The sequence below is a fragment of the Fundulus heteroclitus genome, chromosome 19 (genome assembly GCF_011125445.2).
Source record: "Fundulus heteroclitus isolate FHET01 chromosome 19, MU-UCD_Fhet_4.1, whole genome shotgun sequence".
NCBI classification, from domain to species: Eukaryota; Metazoa; Chordata; class Actinopteri; order Cyprinodontiformes; family Fundulidae; genus Fundulus; species Fundulus heteroclitus.
The window spans coordinates 4,968,534-4,992,986 of NC_046379.1; the positions used below are offsets into that span (position 1 = coordinate 4,968,534).

Here is a 24,453-nt window from a genome sequence, read left to right on the forward strand (position 1 = left end):
CGCTCCGCTTTAAGCTAATTTTATAGGGATTGTTGGGCAAGGCAATAAGCGTCACACTGTTGATGAGATAAAAATGTTCTTTTTCTAACATGAGACTTTCTCCTAGACTTAAATTAAAGGCTGGATTTCTCTGACATTTTCAGTGTAAAATGATGCTGCTGCAAGCACACGTCTTCACAGAAGTGACAATATACACAGTACACTGTAGGTGTGAGTATTGCAAAAAATAAAACAGGTGTGAAAAACACTATGTGCAAAATTATGAACATTCTTTTAACGAGGGCTGTAGAAATGAAGCAAATGGATAAGAGTCAATATTCAGTCAATGTTTTAGATTTGAAGCCAATATAGAATATGCATCTTATTGATATGACAGTAATTAGTGTTCTGGTCTAGCCTGGCCATCCAGACTAACTTAAACGGGCCGTAAATCAGTCTGGCTGGCCAGGCTGGTTCTGCTCATGATAGAGTGAGAAGGAAATTACAAATATTGAATTTTTGTTGAGTGAGCGGACTTTCAGAGGACAGATCTAGGAGCGCTCATCAAAAGTAATGAAAGCTGACTAAACAACCATGTAGAAAAACTTATTTTACAAGTGATTTTCAGTTATACTGTTCTGAGCATCTTCATTAAATGGAATATAAGCATAATTTTTTTCAATAATTCAAATTTACCTTTAAATACAACATAGATACGTCCCACAATAACTGATAAAATGTTCATTTTCAGGAGGTCGTTGCTAACGAAGTCAGCCGTTCACAAAATGCTGACTCAAGCGAACAAATGTAAAGCTAAGTGAAAGGAAGCAGAGTTGCACAGATGAAAGGGATAACTACAAGCTGGAGAATATTTTCAAGAGTCTGAGAGAGACTGAGGACATTTACAGCTCTAAAGTTGCTTGGTTAAGCGACTCCTAAACAAAGCGTCTCACCTGGGCTGGGAATAAATACGACTAGACTGCTGCTTAGTAAATGTTGCATTTCATTTGGAGATCTGTCCTAATCTTTGGAGGAAGACGAGACAGACAGAGACTCCAAATGGGATTCAGCGTGAACTCTCCAGAGTTCGTGATGATCGTCCGCCCAGATTTATCAAGTCCAAAGTCCTTTTTTTATTGATCCTTTGTATTATTCCAATTTGATCAGATACTGAATTATGGTTTCTCTCTAGCTAAAAACCATAATAATCCAATGGACAGAAATTAACCCCTGAAATCACTCTGAATTTAATTTATGTAGATGATAGCTATCTATATATGTATATATATTTGTTTACATTTAAATTACTAAATTAAAAAAATCTTTTTAATGGCTTTTGTATTTATTGAGATGCACTTGTGTATATCAGACCTAAATTCACCAGCATGGTGAAGCCTTCGTTGCTCCATACAGAGCAGCTGCAGACCCCTTCGGATCCAGCAAATGAAGGGTTCATAAGCAAGCGCACAGAAAAGGTGAAATAAAGCAGAGAGAAAGGAGCTAAAAAGCTTTGACCACCAGCAGCAAACCAGCTGGAAAGGTTCAATAAAACACTTTTCAGCTATACCTTTATTAAGGTGCAGAGAATAGAACAATAGAAACTGTAATTATGGGTAAATATACAACATATTACAAAGGGATGACCTAAAAAAGAAACTGTTACTGAATTTTAAAAGCAGTCCAAGGTAAAATCTAAATCAGTAGCTCAGAATTTCATAAATATGTGTTGAACACTTGGCATTTATTTTTTTTTACAAAAGAAGAGGATAAAATCTCTAAGGGACGCAGCTTTTGATTGAGAGGCATTATGAAGTGATCCTTGCAGGTAAATGTCCTCAGAGGACACGTTAAGATGCGCCTCTGTCACGCAGCTCCGTCTTCTTGTCCGAGAGGGCCAACATTAAGTCCTAAATGAAGAAGTAGTGATCGTCCGAGTCTCTGCCTGCTGCGTTTAAGCGCAGCTGTCTGTCTATGGAGGCCTGCAGCGACCCCAGAGAGAGGTCCAGCGTCGGGCTCGAATCCGAACTCACGGGGTCCGGCGGGATCTCCAGGAAGACGTCGGACGTCTCTGCGTCGACGAGCTGCTCGCCGTCGCTCAGGCTCAGTCTATACGCGCCTTCTGTCTCCGCTGTGGCTGTTTCCACGGCAACGGTTTCCGGGGCGACCTCCTCAGCCGGCGCGTCCTGCACCTCAGCGACTTCCCGCACCTCAGCGATGTCCTCGGCGCTCGCGGAGGCCTTGCGGGCGGCCGCCCTCTCGATCTCCAGGACCAGGTCCTCGTTGTTCTCCCGCCACTGCCGGTACTTTGAGGCGGTCAGCTCGGAGTCGTTCAGGATCTTGTTGATCTGCAGCAGCTCGGCTTCTTTTGCCTGCACAGGAGAGCAGCTTTTTATCTTCAGAGTGCAAACATGTTCTGATCACTAACACATCTGGTGGATATCCTGATCCTCCGAGTTCCAACATGGAGCGGACAACCTGTGACTCAGGAGCCACGGTTGGCTCTTTGGACCCTCCACAACGGCACTTAATAACTTTGGCTCACGATGTTAAAGCACCAACTAATGCTGTTAAACATGTATATGATAAAACATGCAGGATTTAGCTGTTTGTGGAATAACTGTGTTGAATTTTCACGACAGAATGAAACTAAAAACATCTGTGGCATTTATTTAGATCTGCTTCTCTTGTCATAGGGTTGGAACACTTAGCTATATTATACACTGGAGTGCTGATTTTGCCGAAAAACTGAAGTCACTGGCCGCCATCTTGCTACTCCCTACTCTCACAGAATCCCACAGGATTTGGTTGCAACAACAAGCAGTTTTCTGGCTGTGTGAAAACGTTTCATAGATAATTCTACAGTCAGTGGATGTACTAACACTATCAACTACTAGGAAATTAGGTGCTGAAATATTTCACATGTTATTCATATTAAATATATATATATGTATATATAAGTATGTGTATATGTATATATGTATATATATGTATACACATGTGTAAATATATGTTTTTGTATATTGTTATTTATATATTTATAAATGTTAAACATATATATTTAAATGAATAAAATGCAAAATATTTCAGCACATGACTTTCTCAGTACTTGATATTTTTAGAACAAAACATAAAAGTATATGGCATTTGACATTTTAATGCTCTTAAGCCCCTCCAGAACATGAGAAAATCCTCGTTATTCGATGCTGTAGCGCACATATTCCCTAGTTACTGGGGGGAAATAGGGAGTACCAATATGGCGGCTGGTGGCTTCAAAGCGACTCGTTCTAACAGACGGTGATTAGCACTCCAGTGTATTATATAGCTCACTGGGTTGGAAGCTGTCTGCTCTTGTTAGCGAGTTTTTTCACAAATATTAACACACCACTGAAGAAAATGTTTCCATCCTGTTTTTGCAAATGTCTTGTTTTTGTTCACTTTCAATTCTAAAAAATAGAAATAAGGCGATGGGTTCTTCAAAAATGACAACATATATTCTCCAGTGGCGTTTAATTAAAAAATAGAAGTTGTCTTTTTGGCTCCGAACAGGTTTTATTTAACAAGACTGAGGACAAAAACAGCTCTTTGGATTGTAACGGTTGCAGACCCCTGTCCTATAGGCACTCTGCAACTCGATTGGCTGTCCTCGCTCACCTTCAGCGTGCTCTGCAGGGCTCGCAGCGTGTGCACCTTCTCGTTGATGACCGGGTTCTTGTTGCGGCGGATGAAGGACCTCCTGAAGTGGTCCTGCGTGAACGGCTGCTCGTGGCCAATCAGAGAGACGCCTCCCTCCTTCAGGTTGTTAAACATCTGTCCCATCTCGTCGACGGTGCCGCCGTCTTAAAAGACAGAATAAAGGTTAAAGGTGGAGGACGCGGGGAGCGTCGTTAACATTATTCCCGTTGATTTGACGGCAGCTGGTAAGGTGGAAATATTCTACTGTTCTCCAGTTTTGCATTGCATTGAAGTGACTGTTGTCATTTCAGCTTTTAACTTTTTGCTCTCTCTCTTTTTCTGCATAGTAGGTACACCTGGTCTGACGTTCTGTTAGCTGTGACATCATTCCAATGAAGACAGATCACCCGCTACTACCATCTAATGTGGAACAGATTACTGGATCAATGTGTGCTTCTGTGCTTTTTTGTCTCTCTTGTTGTGTCTCTGTTCTGTCTTCTGTAACCCCAGTCGGTCGAGGCAGATGAGCGTTCATACTGAGCCCGGTTCTGGTTCTGCTGGAGGTTTTCCTCCCTGTTAAAGGGGAGTTTTCCTCTCCACTGTCGCTTCATGCATGCTCAGTATGAGGGATTGCTGCAAAGCCATCAACAATGCAGACGACTCTCCCTGTAGCTCTACGCTCTTTCAGAAGGAGTGAATGCTGCTTGTCGAGACTTTGAAGCAATCAACTGGTTTCCTTATATAGGACATTTTTGACCAATCTATATAATATGATTGAATTTGACTTGGTAAAGTGCCTCCAGATGACATGTTTCATGAATTAGCGCTATATAAGTAAAATTGAATTGAATTGAAAAAATATTTGATGAGTAAATTAAGGGAAGCTAAAATGTGGCATGAAAACATCTAACTTTTGCATTTGCAGTAGTGAGAAGAGTTGACTTGTAAGGCATACTCGTACCTTTGCTGCCCTCTGTTGAAGGAGTCGGTAATGGCGCCCTGACTGCTTTGTTCTTGGGTCGAGGCAGCGTGTTAGATAGCACCTTTTGCTGCACACAGAGACAAAGACACATCAGCCTCAGCTTGAAACACATTTTTTGTTGCCGCTTTGACTCGTTTTAATCGTGCCGACCTTGTTTTTCCTGCGAGATGAAGGCGACGATTCGCTCTCTGATTCCGTTTCGCTGTAACACTCTGTGAAAACATGCACAAGGGCGTTGAAAAAATGACATTACCTTACATGTGCGCCGCGTTCCCATTATTGTAATTAAATGGCTGCGTGGCAATCATGGCAACAGCAATTAGGCTCCATTCGCAGTGAACAGTTAACATTTCCTAATTCAGAAACATGATGATGGAACAGGAGGCCGTCGTTTATGTTTTTCTGCCCCCGCTGGTGTTGACGAGGCGGCCTCGACGTGCATTACAGCCGCAAATCACAAATATTCAGAAAGCGGAGGATAAGAGAAACGGAAAAATAAGTATGATAAAACTGTTGCCCCACCTTCTTCACTATCTGGACCATTCTGGATCTTCCTGTACTTTCGTATGGTTGTAATCAGGCTGTTTATCCACCTGAAGAGAAACAAACATCATTGTAACAGGAGTTACAAGGCCTTGGAAAACACGTTTCCTGCCACCTGAATATTTTCACATTGTCATATTTAAATTGCAAACATGATTGTATTTTATTAGGATTTCAGGTGATGGACTAACACCAAGATTTAAGTAATTGTGATGTGGATGGAATATAAAGCATGGTTTCAGACACATGAACAACTAGAAATCTGAAAAGCGTGCACGCGTTTGTATCCAGTCCCATTTACTCTGGCATCCTTAAATAAAAGCCACTGCAGTCTTTAGAATTGCAGCCTTCAGAGGTTTTTTAGGGAACATTTACAGACAAACAGCATCATGAAGACCAAGGAACACAGCAGCCAGGGCAGGGAGGCGTTTAAATAGGGCTGGGCGATATAGAGAAACAAGCATATCGATAAAATAGAAATCATATTGATTGATAATTATCAACAAATTCAAAACATATATTTTAAGTGCAGCCGTGAACATTTTATGCTGCTGCTTAGCGAACTATCTTTAGATACAGAATATACAAACACTGAATTCAAACTCAATCCATTATTCAACCAACTTTTTACCAAAACTGCAAGTTTTTTAAAAAAAAGAAAAAAATAACATGTGCTCTCTGAACTATTTGAAGGGGCGGAGCTTGGTGTTCCTGGGTCTGCGTTGTGATTGGTTGGGAGGATGTAATGACTGTAATATTATGGCTAGAGTGCAAAAGGAAGGAAAACTGTTAGTCTATTGATCTTTTTATTGATCATCGATAAACGTCTATCGATCGATATATATATATTGTTATTGAAATATCGTCTGGCCCTACGTTTAAAGTAAGAATAGTGAATAGATTGAATCTCGATAGTCCTTTTCTAGTCATTCTGACATATTCAACCAATGGCAGACACATTCATACACCCATATGTAGATCAGTTGGAAACTTGGGGTTACGTGCCTTGCCCAGGGGCACATCATGTGACAGGAGGGAGCTGGGATCAAAACCGAAACCCTTCCGATTACAAGACGACCACTCTGCCTAGGATTAGGTCCTAAAACAATACCCCAAGATTTGAACACCTCAGGGAGCTCTGTTCAATTCATCATCTGTAAATGGAAAGAGGAAAACTGCAACAAAGGCATGACTGTCCTCCTAAATGACAGTTCTGACTAGGAGAGCATTAATCAGAGAAGACTTGGTAACTCATAGGTGGGAGAATGTGTTGACAGGGCAACTATTTGCTACGACTGAAATGCACGGGACACTTTTTTGATTTACAGCTGTGAAAATGCTAAAAATGTTTTATTGTTTCCCTTTAACCTCATAGTTATGAGCTACTTGGTATAGGTCATTGACTAAGACAAAAAAAAAAATCCCAATGAAATGCATTGAAAATACTGATTGTAACGTTAGAAAATGAGCAAAGAGCAAGGGACATTCATAATTTCGCAAGGCGCTGTACATGTAGATGTGAAGAAAATTGTTCCAGGGCTGTTTATGGTTATAACACCGCATATATCAGGCCATAAATAAAATGTTTTGACCGGAGAACGAGAATCTTACAAGCCCAACAGCAGGGGGCAGTGTGCACCAACACCCAACAAAACAACAACAATGCAATCAAAAGCCTTTCTGTCAGAATACTATCATTTTATGGAGCGGATGCATCAAAAACGCCCAGTGCTCTTACTTATTGACATTAGCCTATCAATGAAGGTAAACCTTTTGAAAAAATGTCACGTAGGGTGTTAAGTTTCTGGCTTACTTGGTCAGGTCGCTGGTAGTCTCAGCAGCGAAGAAGAAGTTCATAAATTTCGGATGGGTCATTTGGAAAACACTGGAGAACAAAGATGGAGGGATGAGGGTCAGAGAAACATGAAACACGACAATGGAGGCGCACACCTGGACCCTCTATAAGGTGATTTAAATTTACAGTTCTACTTATAACAGACATTTTTACTTAGTTCACTATGAAAGTTTTATATTTATAACATTTCATTCTGGCACCAGATATTTATAATTGTGTAAAGACAATAAAATCCTCCAGCTTCTAAGGAAAATGTCGCTACTGTACATGAGCCATCATTGAAGAATACTCACTTTTTTCTCTTGTGCTCTCCAGCACTCTCTAAGGTGTAGCTGGCTATATTGAGAAGACCCTCGGCCTTTTCATCCTGAAGCAAACAAGAGCAAAATAAAATAAAACCTGAGTAAATTCAACATAACAAGAATCTTAAACACGTAGATATTAAAGAAACAGATAAAGAATTAAGTTCAAAAGTAACTAAATGAGTTTCTCCCCCCCCCCCTACCTGTTGTGTGCTGAACCAGTAAAGCTTGGGTCCTTTGAGAACAAACCAGAAGCGCTGCCACTTTTGGGTGATGAAGACGCTGCTCTCCTTCCTCTTCTTCCAGAGCCAGCCATCGCAGTCGGGCTGAGCCAACTCCCGGCAGGACACGCGGCGCCGGCTCAAAGCTGTCGACTTTCCTGGGAAAGCACCACACGAACGAAAACAGCAGGGATGAGTAAATTCAACCGTTTATTTATTTATTTAATGACGATTTATCCGGCCATGATACAGCTCCAGCACTCTATTCAATAATGAAATAAATAAATGTATAAATAAATAAATAACAGCCTCAGGATCTAATTTTGTAATTTTAAGATTACTAATTTATTTTTTATTTTTGTAAGAATAAAGCAATATTTTACCATTATTGGTAGATTTGCTTACATTTTGTCACATTACAATCACAAACTTCAATATACTTTATTAAGACTTCATTCATACCAAAATGTAGAATATAACTTGAAACTGGAAGCTTTAGTCTACATGCATGTGCTTCAAAGGGTGTGAATACTTTTGGAAGGCGCTGTATAATCCCAAAAAATAAGAGGTAAGAGCCGTACCTTTTGTAGGGCTCTTCTTGGTTGCCTTGTTTGTCTGCAAAAGAACAATCCAGCACGTTACAGAGAGCGGTCCAGGGCTGTGACTTCAACCAAAGCTCAAACTTCCACTCACCGTCGGCCCCACCATTTCTGGGCAGGAGCTGACGCTACTTCTTTCTCGATTCAGTTCGAAAGGTGAAGGACTTCTGCGCGAGGGAGACCGGTCTCTCCTGAGATTCGGAGAGAGCCTCAGACCATCCGAGCTGTCAAACACTGAGAAACAGATGAGAGGATGAAGATCCTGAGTAGACCTGAGGCCCAAAATCACAACGGTGATAAGGAAATTCTTATTCTAATCACCGCAGCAGCACAATACTGGCTGTAGTTATGAGTTTGTGTTAGCAGACAGTAATTTAGATTATTACTCGTCTTCAGATGATCATTACTCACATTCACTGAGAGGTATCAGCGGGGAGGATGATACTAATCAGTGAGTTTGAGGAGGCATCACAAACTAAATCTTTAAAAGATCCTGTTTTTTATTTTTCTTTCATTTTAAGTGTGAGATTAATATAAGCAGTTTTTTTAGATGTATTTTTTACATACACGTCCATATGAGGGCAGCAAACTGTACATCTGCAGTAATGACATAAATTTCATGAATTGGTTTTAGTTTGCATTATTTTAAGTATTTTCAAGAGCAACATTTTCTCTCAATGTAAAGGAAATAGCTAGATTTTCTTGTACTATTTCATAAAATGTATTTGTTTGGTTTGTTTTTGTTTGTTTGGAGAAACAATGAACAGATCTCCATCGTTCAGGTTTGCTGTTTGTCTCTAAAAAAAAAAAGGCCTTTAGACACATAACTCGGCTCAGGTAAGAGATTTCCTCAGTTCTGATTGGCTGCATTCTGCAGAGATTTACCCCGTAGGTCCACATCCTCCGCTCCCGTATTTGTCCAACCTTCTCCAGACGCCTCCATGAGTCCGTGAAAAGCAAAGCCTACTACATCTGCGGTTACTCCGTCCAGCTCCGCTCCAAAGTTCGTTGGAGCCCGAGGAGAGCATGTGTGATCATTGTCATTACAAGCAGAATGCCTGATTCCTTGTTTGGTGCAAAAAGAGTGGATTGCATCCGATATTTAAATAAAAGTGTTAATTTTATTGCGAATAATAAAGAAAATGTATTTTGTAGCTAACAATCCCCATATACTGCATTTAACTTGGACAAACCAGAGGTTGGTGACGTTCTTCTTCCTGTTTGCTATGATGTAAATTGTGGAGCTTCACCAGACGGACCGGAATGGAGCAGAAAATTGGACTTCTTCCATATTTTAACAGCGAACGACGGAGTAGTCACAGAGAAAGTGGAACTGTCCTCTTTAATTAAAATAACGAAGTTGCTCCGTCGGTCGGACGTGAATGTACGTGAACAGAACAGAGCAAGCACAGAGGATGTGGAATGTGAGGGTTAGAAATGTCCCCAGGAATGAAAGAATGAACTAAGTGTTGGTTAGACAACTTATTCTTAATCCTCCCTTAACAACTGAACAATATGGTGATGTAAAAAATCCAGAACATTCTAAGACAAGTTGTTTTTCCTACCTGACAACCTGTCCTGTTGGTTTTGAAGTGCAGTTAAAGTCAGACTCTGCTCCGGTTCCCTGTCCGAAGGCAACTCGGACTCTTCCTCTCCCATAGGCTGCTGTCGAACCGCTGGTCCATGAATGGCTCGCCTGCAGCAGAACACAAGAGGAGAAAAAAAAAAAACATTCTTAGAAAACTGGGTTCTGGGAACATCGAAGAAGTTGCAAATTCTGAGATTTTCCCCTCTACTAAAAACCAAAAATAATGAAGCGTGGAAAAAGCGGCTAGCATGTGATGATAGCTGCCAAGAGAAAGGACCTCAGCCAACATTAAAGTCAGGTGTCATATGATTCTGATTTATCACTGATAAACGCAATCGGTGTATAATAAAAGTCAACAGACACGGATACGAAGCCAGAACTTCTACAAAGATCAGATACGCCGTTACACTCATGTCGTCTGAAATTTTCTCTTTTTCCTTCCAAGACTGGATGTGTTGAGCATCACCTCCCCGTCCCTCCATTTATCTGACCATGCTCCGACAGCGCCCGTTTTTGGGGTTTGCCTCTTCCTTCCCTACCGTCTTCCTTCTGTCGTTATCTCTTCGTCTTTCTAAAGCGCCCTCAGATCCTCGCATCAGATACAGATACACTATTTTCGTCCATAACATCCCTCTCATTTCCAGAGGATTTATGGCCTTTTGCAAAGTGCCGTTGCGTCAAACCCTTTGAGTTCAGGCAGATTAAAAAGGTCAGGAGGGGATGTGGGAGGGTCTGTTCTACTCAGTGAATCTGTGGTCCCTTAGTGAACCAAACCTAAACCCAATCTGCTCTCTATGGATGTTCTGGCTGGTCTGACCAGAGTCTCTTCTTCCACATCCTGCGTTTGAGATAATGAGATAACTACTGAAGGTGAAGAGTTGTACTGGATTTTATTGAGAGAAAAGGAGGTGAGTAGAAACAAACGTTCAGGTTTTAAAAAAAAAAAATTATTAAGGCCCAATTATCCATCTCCTACCTTTTTACAATTGCCATTTGGCGTGGATCCATCACATAAGATACTAACAAATACATCATTGTGTTTGGTGACACGACAAAGTGAAACGTCTATGAAAACCTTTGCAAAGCCACGTATCAATGATCTTACCGAAACGACAGGGATCTGACAGAAGCTGCAACTCTTTCAAATATGGAGTGCCTATGGTTCTCGTCTTTGTCCTCCTCTTCTTCTTCTTCTTCTTCCTCTGCCCTGTCGCCTGTCTCCTCTTCCTCCTTCTGAGAAGAAATCACACCAAATTCAAACACGTGAGTGTGCGCATCGATGCCCGCGTGTGTTTGCGGGTTAGCACAGGGGTAGGAAAGCGGATGTCATGTGGACTGCGATGGCAACCCTCTCCTCAAGGTTCCATCTGCACACAGACAGAAAGCCTGGGGAGATCTCACCGAAAGCAGGTCATGGTCTCGGGGCAACACGGGAACTGATACACGCAGCTGATTCACATCTTCTGAAGCGTTCTCTCAGCCCAAGCCACCGGCTAGAGCTGAGATTATCATGCCGATGGTCACAAGGGAGTGTGAAGCACAGGGAGACCTTCGCCGTGGTGATCATAAACAAACAACTGCTGACACGGTGATGGATTGACGTGTTTGTGGAAACGGAGATAAGCAGAACTCCAGGAGATCATTTCTATGAAAAAGTCGCTTCGGCAGGAGTGTTTTATGAGTAAACTGCGAGGACTCCACAATATAGGGACAACATGTGGTAGGAGATCAATGAACATATTCTTTAATATGCAACAATGTCTGTCTGGTTTGGGTTAACTGCACATAATTATTGAAGCTGTAGCAATGCAGCCATTATCAGCCAAACTGGGGTTTCCCTTTAGGTCTTATTAATCATCTGTCCCTACCGAACACAGAAACAATCTGGCCGACTGATTGGTCCTTTACTGTCTAATATCCACTGTAATCCAAGCAGTTCCTTCCATGATTGATACTGACAATCACATAAATGCGATATTTACACTGCAGGCCCTGATAAGAACATATTTTCAGAAACATGACTAGAAACTGAGTAAACAAAATTAAACTTTAGGGTTAGGGTTAAAATCTGTTTCATTACTAGTTATTTAAAAAAACAAGTGACATTTATGACAAAAGCTATTTTGCTTCTAAGTGACAAGAAACAAAATATTATAACAGTAACAATTGAAATATAACATGCTCACTACAAGTGGAGCACCTCTTATGAATCATTTCTAAAACTGCTGCCACACTGTTTCCTATAATGCTACCTAATATGTAGATCTTTCAAAATAATGCATTTCATAGGTCTAAATGTGAGAAAATTAAGCACTTTTGATAGTTGATGAACACACATCTTTCCAGTATATACTTCACTTTTTGCTCCATGATTCTGTGTCGTGCATGTACATTTAGATAAAAAGTTTAATTTGTTTTCCAAATGTAAGGTTCAGTTGATCATCTGTCAGTGCCCCAAGTGGACAGGTAGCTGCATTAATGAAAAAGTAGGTGAGCCTGCCTTCTGTTCAAAAGTTCGGCTTTTGGAGGTATGTATATCTTCATCATTGCAGACAAAGTGTCTGCATAGCATGGCATGAGATTGGATACTTTAGAACTCTGCAGCAGCCTTATTGAAGTTTAAGGTCAGGATTGGAGGAATAATCAAATTTTCCGGCTTAGGATTCAAGCATCAGAGGTCCTCTGCATTCATTTTTCAACACACAACTTGACAGATTTAGACTTCTAAGTGCAAATGTAATTAACTTTAATTGAACCTGAAATTCAAGCAGATAAAAATAGATTTTTTCTCTCTATCTTTTTAAAATAGAAAAAAATAATCAACTCCAAGTCCAACTCTTAGTTTATTATTATTTTAAAATGTCAGTTAGTATGAATTTCCTAGAAGAGAGCCACTTTTTAAGCCAAACGGTGTCTTTTTATTTGTTGAGTTGGTTGGCAATTTTGACTTTATTAAGAAAATCAACAAATTATCACTGTTGCTGCTAAAATGATATAAAATTAATTATTGTAATTTGGATATTGATTTCCAAATATATTAAGCAAATATATATATTCATTTTTTTATTTACCTATAATTCCTCCATGCTTTTATATGAAAACCGGAAAATTAAACCATAAAATCATATCTTATAGCTGGTCACCTCTTCAGAGAGTACCACAAATCATGCTTGGGTTGTCAGTCTGCAGTCAGTCATAACATAAATGCTGCTTATAGCTGCCCAACTCTGCTGTGTGTTTTTTTGTCACAGTTAATTTTCTTCAAAACAAATCTTCTTGTGACAAAGTGGAAAAGAAAATGTGCAGCTTTCTTTAAGCCAGCAATCACAGTGGGAACAATATAAAATATATTTTCAATGGCTTTGCAGTCATACCTTTTAGAAACTGGTATAAAATGGTATAGGTAGTCGGCCCATTTCTATAAGTTACTGTCAAAGGCGTTTTACAAAAAAGCCAAGTAAAGCTAAACTAATCTCTTTCAAAGAGATGCCGAGGTTACGCTGACTTCAGAGGAAATCCAGCCTGTAATTTTTCCTTTTTTTCACATTTCCTTTGCCTGAAAATTCACAACCTTAGATAGCGTAGCGCATCCATGTGCAGAATAAAAGCCAGTAATTCAAATAAACTTGCAACAGTTTGTGGTGTGAAGCTGTGAGCGGTGAAAGTCTCTGACCTGCACAGGGGTGATCTGGATCGAATGCTGCAGTCGCACCGATGCGGGGATCTTCTTTAAGACCAGAGTCACTCCATTGGGATTCTCCTGCAGCTTCTTAACAAGGTTGGCTCTGCTCCAACCGACCTGAGGCAGCGGCACAGATTAAGTCAGCCGAAGGTCGATGCTTTGTGCTCTACAACACTGACCTGAGGTCTTAGTCAGCACAAGCACAGGGCGGTCCAACATAAAAACAGGCTTATGGCCCATAGTCCGTGTGCTGCACCGCTCACCACTATCTGGTCGTTGACTTGGATCACTTCATCGCCAGACAGGACTCGTAAATAGGCATCTGTGGAAGGCTGCAAAAAGAGGGACATACAGATATAAACATGAGCTGCTGCATCACAAAACCAACTAAAAGGAGCACAGAACAACACAAATGATAACGTGACAGTATTATTATTATTAACAGCTTATCATGCTGCTCCTAATTACATGCAACATTTGAAATAAGTGTACAAAGCAAGTGTAGCAAGTGGGGAGTTTGGTACAGACGGATGAACCTTCAGGCTGGAAATAATGTGTCATGCATAAACATTTCCTAGCTGGCTCCCTGTCTTTAGATGTGCAGAGCTTTGAAAACTCTGCAGACATCTTGTTGTTAATTCAAACAGAAAAGAATAAAAGTAGCTTTTATTTCCATCGCCGTCAAGGCCAGAGGATGAAAACGAAAGAGTCGAGCAAAACACCACCAAGAGATGGAATACTAGCGAAGAAAAGAACAAAAACGGAGTAACAGAATATATCGGAGACATTTCTTCAGTTTTTTTTATCATATTCGGCTCCTACATCAGCGCCTTTTTTAACAAGGCACGTGTAGTTGGGTAGTTAAAACACTGGGGAAACCCCTCTGAGCGCACAACTTTAGCTGCAGTTAACCCTCCTGGCCCTGGGTTCAGGGGGAGCGGTGTGAGTCTAACTGTTCGCTGGCCGGTTCAACGGCGAAACGGGAGGAGAAGCGAACGTGTGAACCTGACCTCAGCAGCTGTTCCCGTCACGTAGTGGTTGCTGGAGCTGGTGGAGGTTACCTCAATCCCCTGAAAGAAATGGAAACAAAGTAGAATTGCTGTGCATATTTCCGAAAGATAACTTATTCAGAGAGTGCTGCCCTGCACAGTGTAAATTTGCACATCAACACCTCTTAAAGAAGCAATATAGTGTTGTTGTTACTGTTATAATTAGGTTCTATGATGGTGGCGATGTCTGTACGTCAACTGTTCGTGACTGATTTATAATTAAACCATAAAATATATATAATTAACCCAATGTGAGATCAATAACACCCTATCTTATCTTAAATCAGTCCATATCTAATAACTGTTGAAACGTCAAGGGATTAAAAATGTTTTATTCCTGCACTTATGATATCCTGCTGCAACTATAAAAATGATCCCTTTCTGGGTGGAACATCTGAATAAATGCATCCACATACAGTACTGTGCAAAATAATATGTGCATCTTAATTTTTTCCTAGTTTTATAACATTACACGCCAGACTTTAAAGTATTTTACTGGGGCTTTATGTGCCGGACCAACAGAATGTAGTGAAAGATGAGATTTTCTTTTTACAAATGAAAGATACAAATTTGTATTAAGTGTCATTTATTCTAATACCCCAAGAATAAAATCCAAGACAACCTTCATAAGTCACCTAATTAGTAATTAGTCCACCACATTCAATCTCAGTATAAATACAGCTTTGTTAGGTTTGTGGGGAAAAACAGCATCATGAAGACTGAGGAAGACAGCAGACCAGTCAGAGAGAAGGTTGTGGAGGAGTTTAAAGCAGGTTAGGTTATAAAACCTAAACGTTTAGAATCTCAGAGCACTGTTCAATCCTGCACAACGGCAAACCCACCAACCACGGCTGATCACCCGGACTGAGAGGCCGGGTAAACAAAACCACGCAGACAAGAGGTCTAAATTAAATCTGGAGGAGCTGCAGATATTCCCAGCTGAGGTAGAAGAACGTGTCAACACAACAACTATCAGTCGTGCACTCCCCAGATCAGACCTTTGTGGGACGTGTAGCAAAGAGAGAGCCATTGCAGAGAGAAAGCCACGAGAATTCCCATTTTCTGTCTGCTCTCTGGTCAGATGAGGCCAAAATTAAGCATTTATCCAGCAAAGAGATTTGTGTGGCAGCAAAGTCATAATGCACATCACCCTTGATACATAATTCCCATTCCTATGGTCTAAAGTGATGGTGGCATCATACTATAGGAATGCTTTTGCTCAGCAGGGTCAGGGAAGCAGGCCAATTGATGGGAAGATGGTTGGCACTTAATGCAAAATCAGCGAAGAAAACTTGTCTGCAGCAGCAATTTTCTTTAACTGTGGTGGGGTTCACCTTCCAACAGGAGAACAACCCTAAACATGCAGGAAGGCACAAAGGGATGGTTTAGATCAGAGGTCTAAAACTCCTGCAGCTTTAGATGAGTCTCTGCTTCAACACACCTGACTCCAATATGAGCTCATTAGCAGAGCTCTGCAGAGCTTGACTGCATGCTGGTGAGGTAGTTCAGCCATTTGATTCAGGTGTGTAGGGCAAGGAAAAGGTGTGTAGGGCAAGGAACCCTTCTAAAGGCTGTAGCACACGTGACCTCGGAGATTTACATCTGGTTTAGATCCACGCAGATTCATGTTCAAGACTGGCCTAGTCAAAGTCCAAACATAACAACTTGACTGAACATAATTTCACTCACACTGGCCTAATCAATATGAAGTCTGACTTGTATTTGTAAAAGATGTTGAAAAGTGTGTTTAATTTCCTTTACCTTCTCAGTCATGCACTACTAGTTTTTTGGTTTATCACATAAAAAGCAAATTGACTACAGGATACTTGGTGGTTGTAACGTGACAACATGCAGATAATATGCATGGTGATGTCGGTAAATAATAATGATACCAATAAATAAGTGGCTGTAACAGTAAAACATATCAACAGAAGTGTCATGATTTGGAGGTCTTTGAGTTTTTGATAATCTTTTTATTTGGTTGTTTGGACTTGATCCTTAATTTTTATTGTCATTTTTAAGTCCTGCATATTTAGTTAATTTTCAGTGCTCATTATGTGCTAAAAGTTTTCATTATTAGATTTAACTTTAGTTTCCCAGGATATTCCAGTATTCTTTGTTTATTTTCTATCACATATTTTCTTTGGTTTCTCTTGTTTTTAAGGGTGTTATATAAATAAATTTGACATTGACATTAAAACAGGTCTTATCTTATAGAAGCTATCTTTTAATGTGAAACCGTAATGGAGATAATTATCTAAACCAGGCATGTCCAACTCCAGTCCTCCAGGGCTGGTCTCCTGCATGTTTCAGATGTAACCTCGCAGCTTTTCAGCTGTTGTTTTTTTTTTCTTCTCTGTCCCTGGCGCTGTGTTGCTGACGTCACGCGCTACATTTTCAGCTCAGCTCCTGTAATCAGGTCTGAGCACCTACACCTGCAGCAACTCTAATTACTGGGAGTCGCTGCACCTGCTGGCTTCACCATCTATACCAGTCTCTCCCTGTTTGTAGCTGCCAGATTCTTGAAAGTCTTCCGCGTGAGCAGCGCATCCAGCGTTCTCTGATTGCCTTCCTGAGAATGACCCAGATTGCTTCGTTCTAGGACATCCTTATCCTCTGGTACCTCTGCCTGCTTCTGCCTCCCTGTGTATGACCTTGGACCGCTCACTGGATTTCCCACAGTTCACCAGCTGTCTCTGGCCTGATGTCCTGCCTTCAAGTATAAAGCCAGCTGGACTCCTGGACCCACTGCTTGGATTCACGAAGGGTTAGTGGCTTTATTTCAGTGTGCACTACAATCCACTGAGTGTCCAACAGCCACTAATCTGTTCTCCTTTCTTCCAGCGGTTCGTGAGTACGTGGCAGACAGTTTCCTGCCTCTCAACACCTTTAGCTTTAATAAATCTCTTAAAGCTTCTCCTGTGTCTCGGCTGAATTATGGGGTCCCATTCTTGGTTCATTACAGTAGATCTCTCTCTGCTCCAACACATCTGATTAAAATGACTGATTTATCTTGTCGGCCTGTCACCAAGGTCTGCAGAGGCCTACTAATTGAGCACTCAGTGGGTTCAGCCGTGTTGAAGCAGGACGCCGCGTAAAACCTGCGGGACATCAGTCCATGGGGGGCGAACTTTGGACACCACTGGTCCAAACCATTCACAGCAGAATAATATATTGTGATAATTTTTTTGTTCATATTACTATGCAAAGGTTTTCCAGAACAATAGATTTTGCCAAATATCTCAGAGATTAAACCTCTACGACAGCCGTACACAGGTCTAAAGAGGAATCATCATGTTTTTAAACTTCAGAGAGTCAAGCATTACCATCCTAGACATCATTTCATTGTTCTTTCTTTTATCTCAAATTTCTACAGTTACATTTATACAAAATTTGCAGAACATTCTATGAAAACACAAGCTTTTAACTATTAGATTTACAGATAAAGTGGGAGACAAATTGTGTTCTGTAAACCCCCTTCTGCTTCTCACTTCCTTTTCTCTTTGCCTTTAGTTCCCATTACTCTTAATCTGTCAGAGGACCGACTGCATTACTGCCGATGTGCTTTACTCAATTACCCGCTGTTGGCTGTAATTAACAAATTCTGTCTCCTCTTGCTAAATACATCCATAAAAGTCCTGTTTTTGTGGAGCAGCAGAAAGAAAAAAGGTCAACGAAGCACACCTACAGCCAAATGCATCTATGCATCCGCGGCCATCTAAACGACCTGCAGACGCAACATCAGTGGTGGTTTAGTGTAAAAAAATATATTTTTTAAAATAGACATTTCACTAGTTAGGATGTGATCAGGAGGAAAAATGCATCTACAAAAAAGTTGTTTTTTTACTTAATGGCCTGAATCCACAAAGGCAAAGAAAATGCATAAAAGAAAAGGCTCTTTAGAAATTAATGCTAAAATGATGCTGGATTAGTGGGATAACCAGCACAGGCGAGCGCTGTAAGTACGGAACCGAATGTGCAGAACGGGGTTGAGCAGCACAAAAAGAACATTGTTCTTTAGCAACCGAGCATCAGCGCATGTTTTAGGAACAGCACTAAAAGTGGGTACAGAGTGAATCTTGAGCTCGATGAAAGCTCAGCTGACAGGAACCAAATGATGAAACCCACAAGCAGAGAGGATGGAAGAAAAATAAACGTAATAAATGCCAGTGTTAAGAAACAAATAGAGACCTTAGAATAAGTAAATCAGTAGGAGAAGGAAAGAATGGAATAATAAGAGGAAAGATGGATTGATAAGGAGGGTGGGATTAGAAAAGAATACAAAAAAGGAGTTTTGAGAAAAGTGAAATCATCATTTTTTAATTGATTATTGTGTGTGTTTAGCCAAATTAATATTAATTTGTATACATTTAAAATGGAAATGCTCCAGTTTTCAATATGCAGATAAACTGAATTTGCAAACTGATTAATAAATATAACCAGCTATTAAAAAATCTGTCTAATGAGTTACAACCTTTGTAATTTATTAGTCAAATTTGTATCTACATGCAATAGATAAAGGCAATAAGGGAAGTGTTTATATTCCAGCTTTGGTTATTGACTGAATCCATAAATAGACACACAAAATATGTATTATGACAACATGCAGCAATTTCTACCTGTTTTTAGAATAAACTACAGTGTTGTGGGTTTCATGCAGGTCCAGACGCAGTTATATCAAAATGTCTCTGTGGCACATTTTACAATCACTGCTTTTTAGTGGAAATTTGATTTTTAAATCTTCTACATGAATGTATTTTTCTCAATGCCTCAAGCCCACCCAGTCTGAATGCAGCATCATCAACCAAAAGGAAACAAAGTCAAACACAAACAAAATAAAAGCTTTCTGGATCGAGAGCATGCTGGCAAAGCAATCCTGACGCGTGTTCAGCCGAACACATGACAGCGGGGAGTGCTACGTATCTCACACATCATTATGTGCTGCGTTCACTTGCAGTCAGACATTTCATATTGCCTCGTTTAACAATTAAACAGTTTAAACCACGGTATAAAAAGTGGATTATAAATAGATATCTCACCTAAAACATTATTATTATTGCTTTTGTTGGTAATAGTACTGTTGCTTATATGTGACTATAATTTATCATGTATTATTTGTAAATATATAGATGATATTGGAAGGAAACATGTTGTAAATTATTAAGACAATTCTTCATGTAACTAGTTACTATAAGTTTATACTTCTCACTCCACCCCATGTATTATATGTACACCAGTTTTCTTTACGTCACAAGTTTTTTCTTTTCTTCTTCTTCTACTTCTTTTTTTGAAACTTATGAAACTACTTTTTTTAAACACTAGCTCAGATAGCATGTAGGTTTAACATTTAACAGTGAAATGAAATACATAGATTTATTTAATGTGTTATTTATTTTTCTCTAAGTATTTAACTGAAATTATTGCATTAAAGTCTTGTATAAACTAAAACTAAAGTCGACTATTATTATAAAGTTACTTTATAAAAGAATGTGCAGACTGATTAGGGCTGATTTTGACAGAAAGAATAAATAAGAATTAATTATCAAAAAGATGACTCTTTTTTCTTTAAATTCATAAAAACAGTGGTGAAGAAGCAAAACCGAAGCTTTACCAAAGGAGCCCCGGGCGAAGCGGGCACCAGGTCGACGCTCTCCAGCTGAGCCGTGTGGGTCAGAAGCGACTCGGGGCTGGAGCTCAGGATCTCGTCACAGACCTCCACCAACTGACGGCACTAGAAAAGGAAAAAAAACACGGCTTCGCTTCAAATCACAGGGAAGCAACAGTTATGGCGGCTGAACTGATGAATATACTTATAAAGATGAATAAATGATGGGCAAACTCACAACCGAGATGATGTCCTTCTCCTTCTCGTACACCGTGGTGTCCTGTGGGATGGGGGAAACGACATAGTTTAAAATGACGCCACATCAGCCTATATGCTAACGCCATTGATTTGTGGAAATGGGACAAACTGAGTCAAAAGCCCATGTCTCATTTCCTCTTCACAGCTTGAGTCAGGAAGAAAAAAGCCACACGCTGGTCTAACGCTGTCAGATAAAGTCAATAGAAATGATTCATAAATCCTGTCGTGTTTGTGACGGGTACGATTGCAGTTACAGCGTGTAGCAGCTGTTCACATTCTGTGACGTTACAAACCATAAACACCAACGCATCATCTGGAGGTTTTCATTAGACGGACCAACACAAAGTAGTGCAAGATTGTGCATTTGAAGGACAGGGATGAATTAATCAGAAAATCGGGGCATGAATTTGTTTTCAGCCACCCTTACACTGACACCCAGGAATTAAATAAAACAAAAACAACCTTCATCACAATTTCTGTCACAAACGAGGGACTCCACCGGTGTGTAATCTAGGGTTCCTCAGCATTAATCCAGCTGTTTTTTGAAGGACTCAGAGGTTTGCTGGAGAACATTGGTGAACAAACAGCATCAAGGATACCATCTTTAAATGAGCTGTTCAAGCAGTCATTTAAAGATGGAGAAAGTTTGGAGAAATAAAAAACAAACAAACACCTAAACTGACAGGCTGGGTAACAAGAGCAGAGCAATAATCAGAGAAGCAGCCTGGAGGCCTAAGGTAACTCTGGAGGAGCTGCAGAGATTAACCACTGGGAGAATCTATGTACAGGACAGCTATTGGTCATACGCTCCATAAATCTGGGCTTTATAGAAGAATGGCAAGCGCAAAAAACACGTTTCACTGAAAGAAATCCATAGAAAGTCATTTAGGAGACACAGCGAACAATTGAAGAAGATCCTCTGGTCAGATGAGGCTAAAATTAAACGTTTCAGCCAAATCAGAATCAGAAATACTTTAATAATCCCAGAGGGAAATTACAGTTGCAGAAAGAAAAGCTACACTGCACATCACCCAGAACACAGCATACAGAATCATGCTGTGGGAATGCTTTTCTTCAGCAGGGTCAGGTAAGTTGGTCGACATTGATGGAAAGATGGGTGGAGCTTAATTAATGAAAATCCTGGAAGAAAAGAGCTGCAAAAGATTTGACACCGAAGTGGAGGTTCACTTTAGAGCAGCATACATGATTTAGGTCAAAGCATATTTATTCATTAGAATGGCCCAGTCAAAGTCCAAACATAATTCAACAGGGAGTCTATAACAGGACACATAAAGCTGATGTTTACAGACTCTCCCCATCAAATCTGACAGATCTTGAGGCATTTAGCAAAGAATAGGTTCGTTTTTCTATCTTTAGATGTGCAAAGCTGGCAGAAACACAGTCGACAAGGTTGCAGATGTAGTGAAAGGTGGTTCTACTGTTGACTGTCAGATGGCTCAATAAAGAAACACCGCTTTTTTAAATCTCATTTGTGAAAAAGAAATGTTAAGAACCTTGGATTATTTTGCTTCCACTTCACAGTTATGAACTGCGTTGTGTTGGTTAATGGAAAGGTTCAAGTGGTATGAAAACTTTTGAAAACAAACAAACAGGTGATGTACTAAGCCTCGCAGCATATAATAATTTTATTTTAGAACATAGTTTACTAATCAAACAGATAACTAATGCTAAACACTGCAATGTAAATCAATTTAGCCACAATTTATCAGGAGAAATAAACAATTCAAGAAGGTTCTTGTGCTCAACATTTTGTTAAACAGCAAATGTTCAACAAAATCAACAGGCCAGCAAGAATAGAACCTCCTACATTTATGGGATGGCCTCGAAATCCACCGATCCTCACAGCCACACACACAAACACATTTAATCTGCAGTGTAAAGGCTCTATCTGTCACCCGTTGATGAACAGCGCTTCACTCAGAAGGCGCCAGAGTTGAATGATACAGTAATTTAAGCCGTTACAGTGGAATGAAATTGCTTTCATGTATGGTTTCTGGGATGTGAGTAAAGATAATGATCCTACAGGCACAGTGATGGGTTAAGACTGGGACGAGAAGAGATGAAAAAGAAGCATCCCATTAAGGAGAAGGATGAGAAATTCACAGAGAACGAGGCTAATAGACAGAATAATATTAATGCCCAGAGCTAACTCGGGAGGACGAATGATGAGCTGAACAGAGATCGGCATGGGAAAAGGAATCCTTGTGAGATGCAACGAGGAATCGACTTTGAACACAAACAGATTGGACTAATTGAGAGGCCATATGACACAAGACTTCAGGGAGGAGTATGATTACTGGCCAGGTTCTGCTTATATGTCCACATTTATATGAGCGTGAATACTTGACAAAACCTGTCATGATTCACGGCTTAAAAACAATACAACAGATGAAGATAGTTGTTTTAAACTTTAATCCTGAGCCGTATTTGAGCAAAGTAATTTCCTCATTCATGCTAATTGTTCGGCTTATTTAATAGGTGAGCAGGTTGATGAGTCAGACTCTTTTCGCAACGTAAAACACCTAAAAATAGAACACTACCTAACCAGAGTTTTTTTTTTTAATACCACACTGGGAGTCATGAATACATGTTAGCATCTTCAGCATAGATTCAGGCTTGATTATATTACATACAGTGGCTCTCAAAAGTGTTCACACCGATGCAAAAAATGCCAGGTTTTGGTGAGGTCGGAAAAGAGATGCTAGTAAATCCTTTTCCAAACTTCTTTCCTTGTGATATTTATCCTGTACCTGTTAAAACTTGTTTAAAGGTGTTTTTGATTCAGTTTCAGTATTCATTCTTCTAGGATGGGACTCCACTAGCATTTCCACTTCTAGACTTTTGCCCACGCTATCCTCCAAAAGCTAGAGCTGTGAGGATATCTTCGGACCCTTCCCCTGACTGGTACCTTTGTACGATGACATGACTTGGATCCTCTAACGTTTCTGCAAACAAGCCTTTAGCTTTAGCTAATAAAGGCTGTAAGTGGGCAAATATTGAGAAAATCCTACTACAACAGCTGAGCTTAATTAATTAATTAAATTCACTATGATTGTCAGCATCAACTCAATAAGACTGAATCCTGACTTAAAAGGTGCCTGAATGAAAGATTAGCCTTAGAACCATCCGGCCATTTTTTACATCTACAAATCTAGACACTAAACACCACAGGAAACCCAGAAATAAATCAGGAAGACTCTGATTAAAGAAAGAAAATTTAATACAAAATTTAATTAGCTCATGGTAGCATGCTCAATTTGCTTGTGAGAGCCATAGATATTATATACATAAACACCCAATTATGTGCTGGAGCACATCCGGCGTCTCCGCCATATTGGATGGGTCTCTCCTACATAGGAGCTGGCATAGGAGCCAATGAGAGTAAACACAGAGGGAGCAACTTTACCCGTATTTTCTGCAGCTTACGGATGCAATAACTGGCGATAACTATTGAAAGCAGATCACGTGGTGCAGATCACTATTTTGGGCTGAGATTGGTTCTGAAGATGAATTTTTACTTGGTGAGAACAATGCAGAAACGCAACAGGTGGACCATCATTTTATGGTTATTAATCTGTTATAGCTGTATTTCACAAACTAAGGCTGAAACGCGTTTCCACATTAAGTACCCTGGAGTTAGAGAGTACAAACACATGCAGGAAGCTGTGCTAAGCCGTTGTTTTCAAGGGTCTTAAGCTCCAGCCGTAGTTGCAAGCAGGGTAGTGTAAGACACTGGAATGACCTGAAAATTTCAAAGAACACTTTCCCAGGCCTTTAAAAAAAGCTATGAATGCATGTGTAAATGCACAGCATGCAAAATATGAAGAAGTTATTGTTGGTGTGTAGAGAAAGCTCAAGATCGTAAATGTGTAAGAGAGAGTGAAATACATTTAAATTAATAATGAAACTTGTTTCTTTACTAAAATATGAAGTATGACCAAAAAAACAAAGTATGTCAGTATAAAACCACATATTTATACATTAATATGCCATATGTATCTGTTAAAGAGTATATACTTATGAAATACAATGTTTAAACAATGTAGTTCAGCATTAAATCATGTTTTTTTCATGTGTTTTTCAGCATCTTGTATCAT

The 24,453-nt window shown here is 40.0% G+C and overlaps 1 protein-coding gene across 2 annotated transcripts in view; it reads right to left on the reverse strand.

Moving 5' to 3' along the window:
- Positions 1 to 1,465: 1,465 nt before the first annotated feature.
- The window catches only part of cnksr1 (connector enhancer of kinase suppressor of Ras 1), a 49,042-nt gene continuing 26,054 nt past the window's right edge, over positions 1,466 to 24,453 (reverse strand). Inside the window, exons 5-21 of one of the 2 annotated variants that reach the window (XM_036150384.1) lie at positions 20,316 to 20,357; positions 20,084 to 20,203; positions 14,434 to 14,493; positions 13,687 to 13,755; positions 13,415 to 13,540; positions 10,847 to 10,971; positions 9,719 to 9,849; positions 8,248 to 8,387; positions 8,136 to 8,169; positions 7,537 to 7,712; positions 7,325 to 7,398; positions 6,990 to 7,061; positions 5,156 to 5,226; positions 4,784 to 4,845; positions 4,613 to 4,700; positions 3,631 to 3,815; positions 1,466 to 2,348 (exon numbers count right to left, since the gene is read on the reverse strand). In XM_036150384.1, the coding sequence (XP_036006277.1) occupies positions 1,887 to 2,348; positions 3,631 to 3,815; positions 4,613 to 4,700; positions 4,784 to 4,845; positions 5,156 to 5,226; positions 6,990 to 7,061; positions 7,325 to 7,398; positions 7,537 to 7,712; positions 8,136 to 8,169; positions 8,248 to 8,387; positions 9,719 to 9,849; positions 10,847 to 10,971; positions 13,415 to 13,540; positions 13,687 to 13,755; positions 14,434 to 14,493; positions 20,084 to 20,203; positions 20,316 to 20,357 (2,037 nt within the window). In that variant the 3' untranslated portion in view covers positions 1,466 to 1,886. Of the gene's footprint in view, positions 2,349 to 3,630; positions 3,816 to 4,612; positions 4,701 to 4,783; positions 4,846 to 5,155; positions 5,227 to 6,989; positions 7,062 to 7,324; positions 7,399 to 7,536; positions 7,713 to 8,135; positions 8,170 to 8,247; positions 8,388 to 9,718; positions 9,850 to 10,846; positions 10,975 to 13,414; positions 13,541 to 13,686; positions 13,756 to 14,433; positions 14,494 to 20,083; positions 20,204 to 20,315; positions 20,358 to 24,453 lie in introns of both variants that reach the window. The other variant, XM_012864586.3, reaches the window with a different exon arrangement.